General features: G+C 39.2%; 3 protein-coding genes across 7 annotated transcripts in view; 1 reads left to right on the top strand and 2 right to left on the bottom strand.

Annotated features, from left to right (window-relative positions):
• Window positions 1-16,900, bottom strand: part of LOC136408683 (transmembrane protein 50B) — a 35,533-nt gene extending 18,633 nt beyond the window's left edge. Inside the window, exon 1 of the mRNA XM_066389810.1 lies at window positions 16,895-16,900. The gene's annotated coding sequence lies outside the window, so the exon portion shown is untranslated. The remainder of the gene's footprint in view (window positions 1-16,894) is intronic.
• da (daughterless) overlaps window positions 1-16,942 on the top strand; it is a 28,337-nt gene that overhangs the window by 2,883 nt on the left and 8,512 nt on the right. Inside the window, exons 2-9 of one of the 5 annotated variants that reach the window (XM_066389796.1) lie at window positions 910-959; window positions 1,019-1,276; window positions 12,861-13,172; window positions 15,220-15,393; window positions 15,530-15,601; window positions 15,709-15,904; window positions 15,966-16,080; window positions 16,404-16,490. In XM_066389796.1, the coding sequence (XP_066245893.1) occupies window positions 910-959; window positions 1,019-1,276; window positions 12,861-13,172; window positions 15,220-15,393; window positions 15,530-15,601; window positions 15,709-15,904; window positions 15,966-16,080; window positions 16,404-16,490 (1,264 nt within the window). Of the gene's footprint in view, window positions 1-909; window positions 960-1,018; window positions 1,277-7,454; window positions 7,780-8,827; window positions 8,975-12,860; window positions 13,173-15,219; window positions 15,394-15,529; window positions 15,602-15,708; window positions 15,905-15,965; window positions 16,081-16,403; window positions 16,491-16,942 lie in introns of those variants that run through there. The other 4 variants (XM_066389795.1, XM_066389797.1, XM_066389798.1 and 1 more) reach the window with 4 other exon arrangements.
• Cse1 (chromosome segregation 1) overlaps window positions 1-16,942 on the bottom strand; it is a 39,260-nt gene that overhangs the window by 17,629 nt on the left and 4,689 nt on the right. The window lies entirely within an intron of this gene.

Here is a 16,942-nt window from a genome sequence, read left to right as displayed (position 1 = left end):
ATTATAAATTCAACATATACCTACTGAAATAGGGACGAACATAATGCGATTTAGAGCTTAAAGTGTACCTTAGAGTGTACCGGTATAGGAATGTTGATCCTAAATTGATAAATGGTGATATCGATCTTTTGTTTAAAAAGTTAAAAAAGCTTTTACCTAAATAACTATCAGTAGACCATTAGTAAAATTGACCAATTGGGTTTTTGTGAGAATGGTGGCTTCTAAGTGAATCAAATGAAGAACTTCCCGATTAAAATTAATTTAGATAATTAATATTTTCGATAAAAATTGATAATCCTAATGCGCCTTGAAGAAAAATGATGTCACCTGTCCCTGCCTTATTTGACACGCGTTAGATTTCTAATCTCACTCGTGTCAAATTCAGCTACTCTCACCATTATTTGTACAAGGACAAAAGAATTGATCTTCATGACACTGCCTGATTTTTATTAAGTTGAAATAGCATTATGTATGAAAGTTCGTGCTTGAGTAACTGTCCACTGACCAATATATTATACATGTCATACGTACCATAAATCACCCCAAAGACGTCTTAGCAGAGAGCAATATTACACGGTCCTTTTAGTGCGATGGCATTTCCGCAAGACCGAAGCCCTAATGCCATTTGGTGTGACACTTTTAAGTTGTGCTGTGGACCGTGAATGCAGTTACCGTAAGTCTGATGGAGGAGACAAGTTCCTTAATAGAATGAGGACGTTTTGGGCTCCGATGCAGGGCCCCTTGTACTCGACATGCCGTGCTCTGCCGGACCAAGATGACCCTTTCTTTTACCCGAACTTTTTCGGAAAGTTTACGGTTCCCTGTTTGTGACATCGGAAATTGTTGTGGAGTATTTGTTGGAAATCATGATTTCTGTGTCTCGAATCAAACCCAGAACTTTTGTTTCAGAAAAACCTGGGTTCCAGCCTCCGTATGGAGCCGCAATCGATAACGGAATGGTAAGGCTCTACTTCCTCTGGGAAGTCCATAGTGTTCTAACGCTGCAAAATAAATGCAGGCTTATGCATTGAGCCCCACCGGCCCAGTGTATACGGGCCCCGGTGCGAGCCCCACACAAGCAACAGGAGAACCTTTCGCGGCAGACAGCCCCTTTTTTCCGTTTGGGGCCCGTCCTGGCAGCCGGTTATCTCCTGCCAAAGCTAAAGGGGCAGGAGGTCCTTCAGGACCTACGGGAGCTGTAGCCAGGGGGCCTAAAGAGGAGCCTCAGCAGCCCGCGGCCGCCACCACCCTGGACAGCCAACAGTGGACTGCAGTGGTAAGTAAATTTTTCGATGTGATTTGACTGGTAAACTGTCGTTTATTACAAATAAAAATTAACTATGTACGCCAATGAATTTCTCCATGACAACTGTATTGAAATTTCTCCTTAAACATAAAAAATATCCAGTAACATCTTTTATTAAAATCAGTGACGTAGATTATACTATATTTTAACACTTGATATTAGTCTTACTTCTCGTGGATTAAGTTAGGATTAAATTACTTCTGAAAATTTGCCATATGCACCAATCAGTTTCTTCATGACAACCATTGAAGTTCTTCATCTTTTAATAGTTTTCATTGACGCACTTAAAGTCGAGACCTTTTTCTTAACCTGAAAACCTTGCCATCAGTGCATTGTTACCGTTTCTGAGACTTCCTGTACAAACGCTTCTGATGTTTGGTACTTAAAGCAAAATTGTTTTTTGGGTATTTTAGAGTAATGTGTGCAAACCATTTAGAGGTTTTCAGTGACATGCTGAGAAATCAAGAAGTTTTAATTACCAGAAAACCTTGTAGTTAAATATAAAGTATCTTGTTGCAATTCTTCCGCCCATCTAACGACATCCCTAATATTTTATAGTTAAATGAAAATTGGTTTTTGGTATTTTCAGGTCTAAAATGTTCTGTTCCAGTAAAAAGGCTACTACTTTTTAGCAATCAAACAAATTTAGCTCCTTTGATTTCTAAATATTGATAACTTGGAACTGAGATAGCGTTTCGACTCGAGAATTAAAAAAAATATATATGAAATGATACTCCTTAAACTACTTGAAAAAAAATCTAACATTTTGAAATGTACATTAATATACTTAAAACCCAGGTCCTCAGCTGCGCACCAAGAAGTCGTGTTTTTTTAAAAATATATTGACTTTTCCCAATGAATTATCCTGAAACTCCTTTAGAAACGTCCTTATTTTTAGGTCGTTTATTGGAGGTGAATTCATGATCTTTTAGAGTATTTAGTAGTTTTTCAGCTCATAACTGACATCTTTAGTGGCGTATGTAGAAGTCAGGAGTTTTTAAGAACAAAAGGTGAAAACCCTTAAAGATAAAAAATTATCTGAACACCCTGTAGGCAAAGTGCATGTGCGCTACATCTGATTAGAACATTTCGATGAGAGAGTTTATTTATAAATATTTTGCTGCAAGAATGAGCAGTGTGTGTGTATACTACAAGATGTTTCTGAAATTACTGTACAACGCTTAAACAAAAATTCCTTAACTGAAAATAAGGCGTTTTAAGCAAATTGACCTATATGCTACGTTGCTTCGTTTTGCCTCTACAGGGCATCAAAATACTTAAATGAACATAATTTTTTAAATATAATTACTAAACGCTTTTATCGACTTTCACTAATTTTTAAACTAAAAGTTAGTACATAAGTTGGCCTGTTCTGACGAAAGCGGAATTTTTTTTACGTGTAGAAATATTAAGAATAGCGCTTGATGCATAAATAAAAGTTTGTATCTTTGTTACCCCCTGTCCAAATGACTTAAATTTTTTCTCTGTCTAAAGTTGATTTAAAAAAAAAATGTTTTGTTTCTCATAAAATTTTCACCAGATATACAGTTTCTCTGCAAAAAAATTATTTATGATACCTTGCAATTGATCATTGCTGTTTAGTTGGAACAAATACATGAAAAAAGTTTTAATTCGCAATATCTACCAAGTTTAATTCTTATAATAAATGTTCAAAATATTGCCCACTTTCCTCAATACATAAATAAATTCGTTTCAAAAATTAATCTATACTTTGGGCATCGTGTCGGGCTTTTTTTTAACATTGCTTTCACAACAATGATGAATTGTAAGATATCGTAAATCATTTTTTTGTAGAAAAATTTTATGTCTAGAGAAAATTTTATAAGAGACAAAAAAGTTTCAAAATAAGGTCAGCTAATGGCACAGAAAAAAAATTTGTGAGGATAACAAAAATACAATTTTTTAAAGTTTACGAACCACGTTTCATTTTTAATATTTCCACGCATTAAAAAAAGATTGCGTTCACGTCAAAATACATCAATTTATGTAGTAACTCTTAGTGTCAAAATTAGTGAAAATCCATAAAAGCGTTCAGCAACTATTTCAAAAAAGCGATATTTATTTGAGAACTTTGGTGTCCTATAGCGGCAAAACGAAGCATTTTGGATGTAGGTAAATTTGCCTAAAACGCCTTATTTTCAGTCAAGGAATTTTTGGTCAAGCGCTGTACAGTCGTTTCAGGGACACCCTGTATATACTTATGGACCCTATGATGTGTAATTGTAATATAAATCAGTGTATTGGCAAAAACGTTAATACATATCTACACATCTGCACATGTTCTAGTTCACACGCCAGAGGCTTTTTCCGCTCTTATTTAGGGTATATTACGATATTCGAGGGTGATTAATGAGCTTCAAAAACCGGCTTTTTGCCTGTGAATCTCGTGATTTCCTCGTATGTATTAACCTGCGTATCTCTGTGCCTTTAATGTCGCAATGGCTGCACAATTTCGAGTAGGTAGTGGCTTTCTAATATGTATACAGTAATATGTAAAGTAATTTGTGCTGTGCCGATTACGGCAAACCGGCTGTCAAATACCAATAATGCTCCTAATTTATCGGCTGGGCCTGTTTATTTATTGTTAAGTCGTATAAGGTGCGATTTTACGCAGATAAGTGCCTTTGTCCGGGTTCGGTATATGGAAATCTGCCCTTTTTTGTTGATTCAAACTTGGGTTGCGTTAGCGCATTGTTTGGGAGTTGCCCAATTTGTGAAAAGGCATCTGACGAGGCAGTTTGCATACAAGGTGTCGTAGAGAAATCTGGGAAAAAAGGGAAACATTTTTAATAACTTTGACTTGATTGCCAGTTCCCGCCATAAGTGGCTTTATCATGCTAAATTCAAAATCAGTACCCCCAAATGTCAGCTCTTCTCCAGGAGTATTTCCTTCTTGGTTTAATGAATTGTCAAGAAAGAGAGAGGCAATGGATTAGTCTTTGTAAATGTCTGCGTCTGACGCCATCTAGTTATTACGTTGTGGTCAATATGGCGGCTCCAGTAGTCGCAGGCTGCTTTAAAAGTTATGTTCCAATGTTTTCATTCCGTTGTATTTCGATAGTCTGCATTATAAATAATAAGAAAGTAATTAAATTCGGAAGCCGTAATACCGTTTTGTAAAAGTACCGGGCCAGATAACCGCAGTCTTTTGTGCCTCGATAGCCTCATCCGCCACGCGAGGAGCCGCCAAACAAGATTTTTGCGCAATTAAACAACGGCGGCCCCTTTGATGTTCCGCAAACCGAATGGCTTGTAATTAATAAACAACAAATAATTAGGCCGATTGTTGTATTTGATAGCGGGCCATTTATGGCACGTATAGTACCGCTGTAGCCAGTGTCGTGCGCTAGATGCGATATGTAATTCGTTGGAACGTCAGTAAATCGACGATGACAAGAACAATTCCCATCGGTCTCGATTAAATCACATTTGAAACACCACAAGGCCGGATTCCGGACGAAATCGTTGAGAGCTACGCATTCCGCCTATGCAGAATGCGATGGCATTATTCAATATACCGAGAAATGACGCTTATTAGCCGTTAATGAAGGAGATATATCAGGTTTAATTTTGTTCGTTGTCATGCACATTCCTATCGGACGCATTTTTATTGTATCTCTTATAATAATTCTTAGAATGGCGACAAAGTTTTGTCCGCCATTTCGTCACTAAATTGCAGTGGGTTTCTTGACAAAATCGCGACAAAGCTTGTCTTTTCGACAGTGTTTTCCTTGATTAGTAATTTAGATTATTGCACTGCGTGTAGAGAGACAAAAGTGCCATTCTCGATTCTATGAAAGATCGGGGCGTTTTTGCAAGAAAATTGCACGTTCTCGGTGACGTCTCGAATGTCGTTCGTGGAAATTTTCAAACGTTCTCCCCGCTTGCATCTGAGAGCATTTCAATATAAAAGGCAAATAATTTAATAATAATGCTAATAACAAAGGTGCAGCCGCTCACTTGCGCCGGCAAAAATGCCGCGCTTTGGCGGCGCCCCCGGCCATTGTCTGAAAAAATATATCGGATAAATAAATTTATTAGCCGCGTTTAGCGCTTTGAATAAACAACGACTAATTTTTACGCATAAATTAGATTAATCAAAAAGCTTAAGCCGGACGACAGTTTCGACACGGCACAATAAGAAGAAAGCGGAAAAATGCCCTATAAATGGACTGGCCAAGGCGAAATGCCTTATTAGTTGCCTCGTCGATTAAGCCCCATATGGGGGCATTTTTAGCGAAAACATCAACTCTGGCCGATTTAGCCGATAAATCAGCAATTCTAGACAAAGCTGGATTCACATGCCACACATTCTCTAGGGCTTATTCACTTATTAAATGCAACAAAGCTAAAGCGAAAAAACCCATTGGGTGAAGTTCCAAGACGAAGCTGCTTGTTTTCTAGGGTATTTCCGTTTTACGTATGAGGTAGAAGACTGTTGAACTTAAAGCCCCCATGTAAATAAATGCAAAATCGTGCCATAACGTATTTTCGTTTCCGTTGGGTGCTGCCATAGGGGCCGTCTTAAACGCACTTTTAATGCCCATTTCATGCTGCAACTAATGTAAACAGTAGATATATAAACCAACATGGACTAACTTCGCAGCCATTTTGCAGTTCGTCTTTAGCAAAAATGGCGGTCACAGTAGTACTATTCCCAGTTTCCCAGGAAGAAATTCTGAAAAGCTGTAATTTAAGACTCGAAGCGCGGGCACCCATAAATACCATTAATTGAAAGGAGTTAGTAATCCGATTACCGGCGGCTGTTCAATATTCATATCACAATTATGACAAGTCGGCGCATTAACAAACCGTTTGGTTAAATCCCATTGAAATGCCCAGAAGAAAAACACCTGTTCACACCACGTTACAGTATATCACTGCGAACGTGAGTTATTAGCCTACGTTTCACAAAGTACGGAACGTAAGGGGGGTTGGTGATAAATTTACATGAAGCGGTTTATCGAACGACTAAGATTGGTTTGATCAATACGGTTCAATAATAATTAAATCCTGATCGAACGGGCATCTAATCTTCCAAGGAAGTTCTTGTGGATTCCAGTGCGCAATCAGATCTCAGCACAGATATTTAAATTGCACCCGTATTAACTGTACCATTAGCTATTATTTCGTCTTAGAATAGCAGGAAATTATAGCTGGTTTGGTAGATCAGATCTACTGGTAGTTCTACTTCTATTTCTCCTTTCTAGACTAGAAGTCAATCGGGGACTATCTTGGTGGCCGTTTTGTTACCTCTTTTGCCGCCAGGGTAGTCATATAATTGTTCCCCAACGAAGGAAGTGGTGTGTCTCAAGCAACAGGAATCCGATTCTGCAATAGCGATTTGCGTCAAGAATCTGTTGTTTGTGATTCAGCGCAAACGAAAATAGCTGATAAATTCTTTGGGCAAACTGATAAGGCTAAGTTGTATAATAATTATTGTCGTTGTTCGAGAACAATGTTAGCTCGGTCGCCAGTGCCGCTGCCAAGCAGTCTCGCTGGCCGGCCAACGGCACTGACCGGCCTACTATGCCTCTCCAAAGAGCTAGAAGCCATCGCTAGACATTTTTCGAATTGTCAGAAGATGTTGAGTGGCTCATTGACAACTAAACAATCTCTCAAGATTTAAGAGAGTTTTATGAGTGTCACGTGTGTCGTACGTCGTTGAGTCACATATACAACGTCGTCTTAAAATCGACAAAAAACTTACCAGGACCGTAGCTGCAGAGAAATGTTGAATGATCATCCTCATTTTTTTTTCGTTTGTTTTTTGGTAATAACTGAAAAATCAAACATAATTTTATAGATCTGTTTTTATCGCGGTGAAATTACTCCCTCAGACGCGCAACATATGTCCCGTTTAGCCAAGTCTCTGTCTATTGCGGTTTACGAAATCCCCATGCCTGACATCCTCATCTCGGATATACAGTATCTCTCCCAAGTGTGCAGAAACTACCTAGCAGAGCTTTCGAATACAATACTAATAGGCATTGCAATTCCGGCCAGTTCCCATTCACGTAGGCCCATCCCAAGGCACCGGGTCGGGCGGGGAGACCGGGGGGGGAAACACATCCATCCATAGCCATAGAGCCGTGTTATTATTACATATTCATAGAGCATAACGTCACACGTCACCGTGCCGAGTACTTCTAATTCAGCATTCAGTCGTACAGTGCAAGTGTTGCTGTGTGTCGGGAGCCCCGACTAGAAGCAGTTTTACGTGGGGTGCCATCGGTCGATCAGGAAGTGGAACCGTACTATTTAGGGGGCTGATCAAGGTCGCTCAGTACCCACTGTCTTGTCTAGTACCAATTGAATTTCGGTGGTTGGTGTCGGGGATGAGAATGTGACTGGTGCTCGGATTTTTGTGCATAATGGACTTTCAAAGCCAGGCCTTTGTTAACGGACAGTTGTCTTGGAAGTTCAATCATTATTTGAACGCGGACAGTGGGGTGAGTTAGTTTTGGGATAGGTAGCCTTTAGATAGACTTCTTGATGTACTCTAGGGTGCAAAAGTCAGGCGAAATCTTACGGCCGTTTCGTAATATAGCGAGCCTCACGTCGCTCCACTCAAGCAACGTTTCAAATTATTTTAAAATTGTATTGAACAGTTATCACTGTGTTCAAACTATTTTTTTTTTAATTTTCTGAGTCCTCTAAAAAAGAGTGGCGTAGTTATCATTCTCTTATTAATATTCGCCCAGTAGCGTGCGGTATAGGTACGCCACTGGTGGGACTATAAATTAAATTTTTACTGCTTAATATTCTTTTCACACACACACAAACTAAAAGGTATACTAAGTAAAGTAAGTAAAGAGTTGGGAGGTTTCTTGGTTAGAAGGTTTTCTAATCGCATTTCAAGAAAAGAGAATTTTCCCGAATATGGTACTTCTTGTCTGAAGAATAGGTTTAGAAAAGAGGAAATGTCGCTCTAAACATAACAATGGTGGTGCCTCCATGAGATAGTTTTGTTCAAGGTTGTCAACAAAAGGCCGCCAAAGTACTCGGAACACTTAAAAATAAGAATAATAAGCGATGAAGCGTTCGTGCTACTTTAAATGTCAGTTCATAATTGAGTCCACATGTACACTCTTTCGATGTAAATGAAGTGGGATTTTCCATTAAACCACCACCATGCGAAGTTTCCCTCATAATTTTTAAAGACACACGAACGTGGATGAACTCCATGTGAAGCAAGCATGGAGTACTTATGCAACTCTCATCTAGAGATTCTACTAGTTAATCACCATTGAAAATCTTGAAATACAAAAATTCCCTGATTCGATCTTAAAGATGCAATTGTTGCTATCATGCCGCCATTACGCACTTGACTATAACCGACGTCATTTTTGACGCGTCACTTTGTCATCTACGTCTGACTACAGTAATGGTGATTGTCGCGCAGCGCGGTTCTCAGTTGTTTTTGCAAGTACCTCAGCGACAAAAGAGCGTCGCTTTGACAGCTTTGCATGTGTGACTCGCAATTGTGTTTGCTTAAATCCTTAGTGATAAAACAGTTGACAGTTTTATGAGGTAAATGTCACACGTCTTCAGCTGTTCCCACGAAAATTGTTCAGAATGAATTCTTTTGATGACAATACTTTATTGGACGATCAGTTGTGGTTCAAGATCGAGCAATTGATTGGGGTGAGTGAGAGTTTATTAGCAAATGTAGTAATTAAGAGTTAAGATGAAAAAAGTAATTAACTGCTCTCGTCCGTATGTATGTACGGCCGAATCACGCCGCGTCCGTCCATGAACAAAATGGCATCTTTATTGCCATATTCCTAATAAAACGATTCGTTAATGTATCGATATAAATTCTATAAATATCGAATAAAACCTGCTTCCTCCAATTATTACGAAGTCAATTTATGAAATATTCAGAACGAGAATGTTGCCGCGATCAAATGGCGTTGTACCAGGGGCCCCTTGGAAAAGGCGCTTTGAGATTTATGGGGGGAGGGGGGCAAATATAAAAATATAATATGTCGATCTTGGAGGAATTGAGGCATAAAGGAGGAGAATTGCGGTCGGGAAAGTGCTGACTCGCACCCTTGGATAAATCCGCAACCATTGCGGGATTAAGATTATTTGCAATATATGTACTCATAGGGTTCATTGAATTGTGATTTGTGGGCTTATCAGGGGATACTTGAGACTCTGACGTCAGAATTGTGACAAATTGATTGGAATCTGTTAAGTGAAAATTTGAATAAACAGCGATGAGTATGAACCACTTGAAAAGCGGGTTTTAATCGTAATTATCTTGTGATTTTGAGTTATTGTCGTGGATTTCGGTCACGCAAAGGGGTTTTGATAACACTGATTCGTTTCGCACTTCTAACGAAACCTTGTTTTGAGTGTTTTCTCAGAACATAACTTGCAAGCTGTGTCATGAGAAAACTCTGGAAAAAAACTGAGTAAAGATGCAGTTTTTCAGCTTAGAAAGGGACGGATACAGAAACTCCCGTTCCAAGAGGGCGATAAAATCCCTAACAAAGGGTAATAAACCTTAAACTTAGATTATCTCGAGCGACTCCCTGAGCAACTTACAGACGTAAACGCTCGTAAAAACGCTTTTATTTCTGGTTTAATTACGAATCGCTTTTATTCTGCTAGCGTCAAGCAAGTTCATGTTTGTGTGCATTATTATTTCATAAAAAAATGTTGAGGTTAAGGCAGTTTTTTTAAGGGTCAATGTCACTTGTCATTAATTTAAGTTTGACATGTGATTTTTATTGTGTTTAGGACACCGCCAAGATCATTATTATTTATTAATTTAAATTAGTGTTAGGAAAAAATGCTGCCAAGAAATGAAGATGATTAACGCGAACGCATCAAAATGGGATGTTCTAAATTTAGCTCTCTCGGCATTCGAGGAACAGCCGCAGTGATGTGTGCGCTCAGCAGGAGAGCCTTCCCAGAACTTTATAACATATATTGTCAAACTCTCGACAAACTCCTTCAAAGGCGCTAAATTTTCATTAGGCCAACAAGACAATAATTATTTCTAGGAAAAAGTAGCAATTTCCAAACAACTACGATTATTACCTGCTGTTAGGCGCTATGGCTCGATTAATCAAAATCGGAACAAAGACAAATTAATCGCAATTACTACCTGTGCGTTTACTAACCGTTACTGACATTAAAAATGTGTATTAACCCAATTTGTATCCGAGATGAAACTGATACGCGAACGCAGCAGCAGCTTGGGACTTTCATCGTAAATATTTAAAATCGAATTACAACGAAAGAAAGCTGCCTCAAAAATGATTTATTGTTGTGATGCAAATCGCCGTGTTTGCGGCCGAAACCGTTAGGTGTTAAGGCCAAAAAAGGAAATGAAATTTAAGCGAGTGATGTCTGATATTCAAATAAACGCTTCTGACAGCCCAATCAACTTCTGCACACAGACACACACACACGCAGGCACACACATACGCATTTGTTAGTAATATTTGAAATGTAAACGCTTCAGACCGACGAGATGTAAGTCATTATTGCGGCACAACTCCCTTTGCACAACTAAACTGTCCGGTCAACGAAACGATTGCGCAACAGACTTGCGTGCCTAAAAAAAAATTATATCGATCACAGAATATTATTGTGGATTTCTTCAGTGATTTACCAATAAGATTAGTTTAATTGGGGCTAAAAGGTGTGGCTGGAGCACTAATTAGATCTGCTTGGGAGAATTGGAAAAAGGGCTTTAAATGCGTATCGGCCATGAGCAGTGACGCAGTGAGTGCGGCAAAAATCAAAGGATCAGTGAAAAAAGTGAGGATCGACTGTCGGCAATTCCGTTTGACGTTTGCGTTCTAATGGTAAGCCATTGTGACGTCATCGAGTATCTCGTCTTCGACTTTTTTAAATGGCAACAAATTTACCTAATTCTCATATTCCTCCCGAAAGCATCGTAACTGAGAAAAGATAAAAAAGTTGAACGAAACTTAGTTTCCTTAGTTCAGCTTTCGGCATTTCCCTTTTCTTTGACGTTTCAAGTTTTTAATGGCGGCCATTTAATAATTTAATCGATCAGCGCATTAACGAAGGTACTTAATCATTCACACAGTTTCGCTCTTCGCTCACACGTTAATTGAGTTGAGATTACTAATCGCCCATTAATACACGAAGAAGATACAATATTTTCCCGCCGACTACAGGTATTCGTCTTGGTTTTGAAAGAAAATCCAATTTTTGATTTGACGCAACGACTTGATACATTGATGCACTAACCCGTGACTGCCAAATCGGAGGAACTCGCTGGAACATCTTACGTCTTCTGTGTGCTCCGGTTGCGCCCGCCCATGACGCACCTCTGGCGTCAAAAATGACGTAATAAGGATACCAGTACTTGGCGTTCTTTCGTTAAAAGAGTTAGGCCAGTTTTTGTGAATTGCCGGCAATTGTGCGATCCATCCAGTCCGCTTAAATCGTTGACTTAACATAAATAAAATACCGCATATGTCACAATCTCAATGCGCAGGAAAAGTTTGACAGTGACGGTGAACGCAGCCCGCTATTCATAGGAACATTGCTGGACGTGTGCGAGTTGCTTATTTCAAAAATTAAAACCCGATGGCAGTCACAGAACCGTGACATGAAGCAGGAAGGCACATAAATTGAATGTTTTATATACAACCGGTAATACCACGTTTGTTGATTTTGTATATACTTGGATGCCTATAATAAAACTGTGTGTTAAAGTAAAACAATTTAAAAATTGAGCGTTCAAATGGACCATTAATGATGGACCTTTCATATATTAAACAAATGTGTTAATAGTTAGTCGAGAGAAATAACGATTTCTTTAATTTCAAATAGTTTTTTTGGTAAATTCGACGCTTTTGGTTACTTGCATGCGTATTTTTTTTTAGATGAAATGACACGGCGTATGGTTGAGTCTAAAATTCAAATTTTCTCGTGCTTAGGTGAGTCTTTAAAGCCCACGTATTGTGTTGGCAAATCCGTGCATATGAAACGGGCTCGGGTGCGAGTTGGGAGGCACAAATAGCCCTTTTCTTCGTAATTCGAGAAAAACAAATAGGCATCACGTATCGGCCATAAATTCGTCGAAGTATTAGGTGTGCCTGAAGCGAACGGGAGCGTACATAATTTACTCCTACCGCGGCCATGAACAACTTTTTTTTTTTAGTGTATACTGCAACAACTTTTGAGAAGAAATGTTAAGTTTTTTCCCCATAAATTGCGTAAAAAGTATCCCTCTTTAATTTCTTCAACCTGTGTCCTATTGGAACATGTGATGGTGACAATGAATGTGTTTGACCAATCAACGTTCGCCAATTAAATTTGTTATCTCACTTCACTTGTTATTACACATGTCATTTGAACTCACTCTCACATGTTGCTATAGAACGAGGGCACCGGAGAATAGAGAGAAAGTGACGTCAAACTGATTCAATCAACGCGGTCCATTCATCGAATTATCGACAGACGCACGTCATACGTCCATTTTTATCTTCATTTGACAACCTTTTTTATATACTTTAACCAACTTCTTTTTCTCCAGTATGGATCGGACGAATTCAACGAATCGCCCCGTTACACCTCCCCCGGTGCCACTTCGGGATACTACCTGGGCGATGGGGCGTCCAATACAGTGGGCAGCGGGGACTGGCCACCCACTTACACGACCGCTTACCAGGCCTACGAGGCGTATGGCCTCATTCCAGAGGCGGACACGGGAGCACAGCAGGGTCTGCCACCCATGTCCTCTTTGAGGCCAAACGGGGCCCCTGCCACCACCATCGCAGGCCCGGGAAACGCCTTTGCCAGCCCCAATGGGCATGCGGACGGCGTTGTGGGAAAAGGATTGGGATCGGTGAGTGAAGGACATAATTACCTGCAATGTGTCCGGAAAAGAGTGGCAATCCTCAGTTATTGTCTTAGCAAATGTTGTAGTGATATGAAGAAAATGGGAAAGTTTTAGGCTGATTTCTTAGAAATGGCAACATCGCTTATTGATAACCCGCTTATTGAAAATATTCGAAATTTTATTTTATCCATAACACTGGAGTTTTAGTCAAATTGTGAGATACTTGAGAGATAGGGATATACTTGAGGATTTACATGCTTTGTCAACATATTTTTCATTGAGTTCTGGTGTAAAAGTGTACAGAGTGTTCCAAATTCTATCATGGAAAGATACAAGATCGACCGAATTCTAGTATTCTAATATTTCCTTAGGTCATAAATATTTGTTTTGTAGTTTCATGAGCTGGCACTTTGTATTGAGGCAACCAATATCAATCGATTCTTTACTTAAACGTTCAATATTGACTTAGGTTTAACTTTTGCCTACGCAATGGTGACGTATAATAGGTGCTACACCGTTAACCCACGCTTCTCTTAGTCGCAACAGGTGACATTGCCATTATCGATTGTAAATAACTTACAGCTTCGACCAGTTTTTGCGGAATTGGGTTATGTTTATTTGTTAAGATACGTACTCTCATACAACTTAAAAATCAAAAACATAACGGCTAAACACCAACTCTCCTGTTGCACTTCGATGGAAACCATCTTGCTGGTCAACTTATCAGGAGTTTGAAGAACCAGTCCTTACGACGTTATGGATCAATAGATCAAATTCCTCACTTTTACAAGGAGGGTAATATCTATGGAAACGTTGAAGTAAACAAGAGTATTGGTCAGAGTGGATCGCGTAATTAATCTAGGTATAATTAATACGCTCCATATGTACATACCTCAGATATGTATCGAATGATTCGTTCATAGACTAGAATAACACGAATTTCAATGCCGAAAAATTTCAAACAAATGAGGAAAGAACTATCCTCGTGTAATTAAGTTATTAGAGAATTTGTTAAAATGCAAGGGACAAATAGTTAACATTTTTTAAGTTTTTTATTTCAATTTCACACCCTCGTCGATACGACCCTGACATGTATAAATTGCTTTAAAAACGATAAATTTTAAAGAATTTTTTTCTGTACACTTCCATCCCCTATAAAAATAATAACGTACCTGGACTATCTACATATTTTTGAAAGCGAGAAATTTGAAGAGCCAATATTTTTCTGATTTGTTTTCCAATTTTTTCAATCCAAAAAACAATTGTCAGTGCTGGACGTGATCCAATTAAAAGGTATACAACTTTGCTTCCGCCATTTACCTATAGAAGGCTTTAGTGGAAGTAATGGTCGAAATATAGATATAGATATAAATATAAATATAGATAGAAAATAGATCATAGATATCGTACAATAATCTTGGGCACCTGTTAATATAACTCCGTAGAAACACTAATCAATTTTTGTCTGCATTATAAAGTTATTTTCGATTGAAAATGTCAGTTTATGAGCCATATTCTTGTCATTTACAGGAGGTTTTAATTTTCTGTTTTAGTATGAAAAAATTTGCGGCTGATGCTCGTTGAATACTCTGAAATATTTATACTGATGCCGCTATTAGTGAAAAAATCTGTCGTGAGTGGTTTCAACACTTTAAAAACTGTGATTTTCACGTCGAAAACCGGCCTAGCAGCGAAACAGAGACGGTTTTCGAAGATAGTGAATTGGAGGCATTACTTTTATTAATTACATTATTAATAATTAATTGTAAAACATTATTAATGAAGACTCGTTGCAAAGTCACGAAGAATTGACATGATCATTGAAAGTTTGAGGTTGAGCTGACTCCATGTTGCTTGAAAGATGGAAGAAGGTAGTGACCAGCGATGGACAACACTTTGAATCATAAATGTATAATCCGTTTTTTAAAATAAAACCTTGAATTTCGTAAAAAAAATGGCGGAAGCAAAGTTGTATACACCTTTTAATAGCCACTTTTGAGTGTTAAAATCATTAAAATTGTTTGCATAATTTGTTTAAAAAAATTTCCTGCAGATATATCCCGCCGCTGAGCAAGCCAGCGCAAGTAGTTACAGCTCGGCTCCCTCCACGCCGGTCAGCTCCCCACCGCCACTTGCGCCCACAGGCTGGCTGACCAATCACGGCACACCGCACTCGCCCCACTACACGCAAACCGTGACCACGAACGCGCCCCAGAATCTACACATGGTACGCCCCTTTTAGCCACCAACTACCTCTTTGTGCTTTCCATGTTTTGCACTTTTTTTAAAATCTGTCTTTTCGATAAGCGATTTTTCCTTGTTTTGTTTTTTGCATGTGTTTTCTTTTTATTTTTCTCGTTAAGCCTACTGCCCCTGAAGCGCAGCGGTTAGACGACGCTATTGGCTTCCTCAGAGATCACGTGGAAGCTACGCAGGTAATGGCATTTCGTTTTGGTTTTTTTAAAGTTTTGTTTTTATTTGTATTGGCACTAGGTTGCGTTATTTAGGGTTGTTTTCATTGCCAACATCCATGTCTTTTTAGGGTGCGCGAATGGAAGAAAGACTGGACGATGCCATAAACGTACTGCGCAACCACGCAGAATCGCAAATCGGGTTGGGACAATTGCCGAACAGTTTGGCGCCTCATCAGCTGACGCAGCTCGGATACTCGGCCCCGCCCTCCGTTGATGCCCACCTCGAGAATCCGGTCAAGGTGGAACGGCCCACATATAATACCAGTGAGTACACTTTGTCATCAAAATAAGAATAATTTGATTTAATGTTTTTTCTGACCAATAGAAAAGCGCAAAGAGCCTCCAGACAGCGATACGAAGCCGTCGAGCTCAGTGGAGAGTAGCATAGCGCCGAATTCGACAAGCGGGCTGGGCAAGTCATCGAAGCGGTCCAGACGATGGTGAGGGTCGTTTGTTTTGAGTAGTGTTGCTGGTTCTACTGATAGTAAAAAAAACCTGTCTTTTGAGGGGATTTTTTGAGCAGTAAAATGACTTGACGTCATTTGACTGCTCATTTTTTTAAAACCCGATTGATCGCCATGAGCGACATTACTTTCAACTCGCCAGTATTGCCACATTGTTTAAATTTTTTTGTGACTTTCCAAAATGCTCCTGAAAATTGCGAAGATTTCCTATGTTTTTGTATTACATGTGTATTTACGGCTTTGTTGAGTTGAGACCCAAATTATAAATTTTAAGTGTTTTCTCCAATTTCTATAATTAGTAACACCGACGAGGAAGACGGCGAGGACACGACCAACAAGGCCGTGCGCGAGAAAGAGCGCAGACAGGCCAATAACGTTCGTGAACGGTATGTAAATCCAAAGAGTAATTTAACCCTTTTCCACCTTCAAGAACTCTCCCTTCCTACACCGCTCACCTTGATAAGTAGCCAAAGACATTATTTATATTTCCAGAATTCAAACAAATGCAATAAAATCCCCTTTACCTGTTTTTGTTCACTTCAACCTTATTTTTAACCTCCTCAATATTCTCCGTCTTCCTTCAAGCCCCCCCAAATCAATTCCAGGCCCATATTCACATTACAAATGTTACGTTTTAAACCCCCTCAGAGCGTAACATTCGTTTTACGAATTTGGCCAGTGCATGTTGTAGAATTTGATAGTACTCCTCACTCTGTAACAATATGGAACGCATTTTTGAATATGGGCCTGCCCCGAACAGTGTGAAAAAGGGTCGGTCCTCGTTTGTAAGGTCGGTTTTTATAATTGGAGCAAACTCTTAAGAACCCGTTTGTCTGTT

Source organism: Euwallacea similis, chromosome 4, assembly GCF_039881205.1.
Source record: "Euwallacea similis isolate ESF13 chromosome 4, ESF131.1, whole genome shotgun sequence".
Lineage (NCBI taxonomy): Eukaryota > Metazoa > Arthropoda > Insecta > Coleoptera > Curculionidae > Euwallacea > Euwallacea similis.
This window is presented reverse-complemented; position numbering and strand designations above follow the sequence as displayed.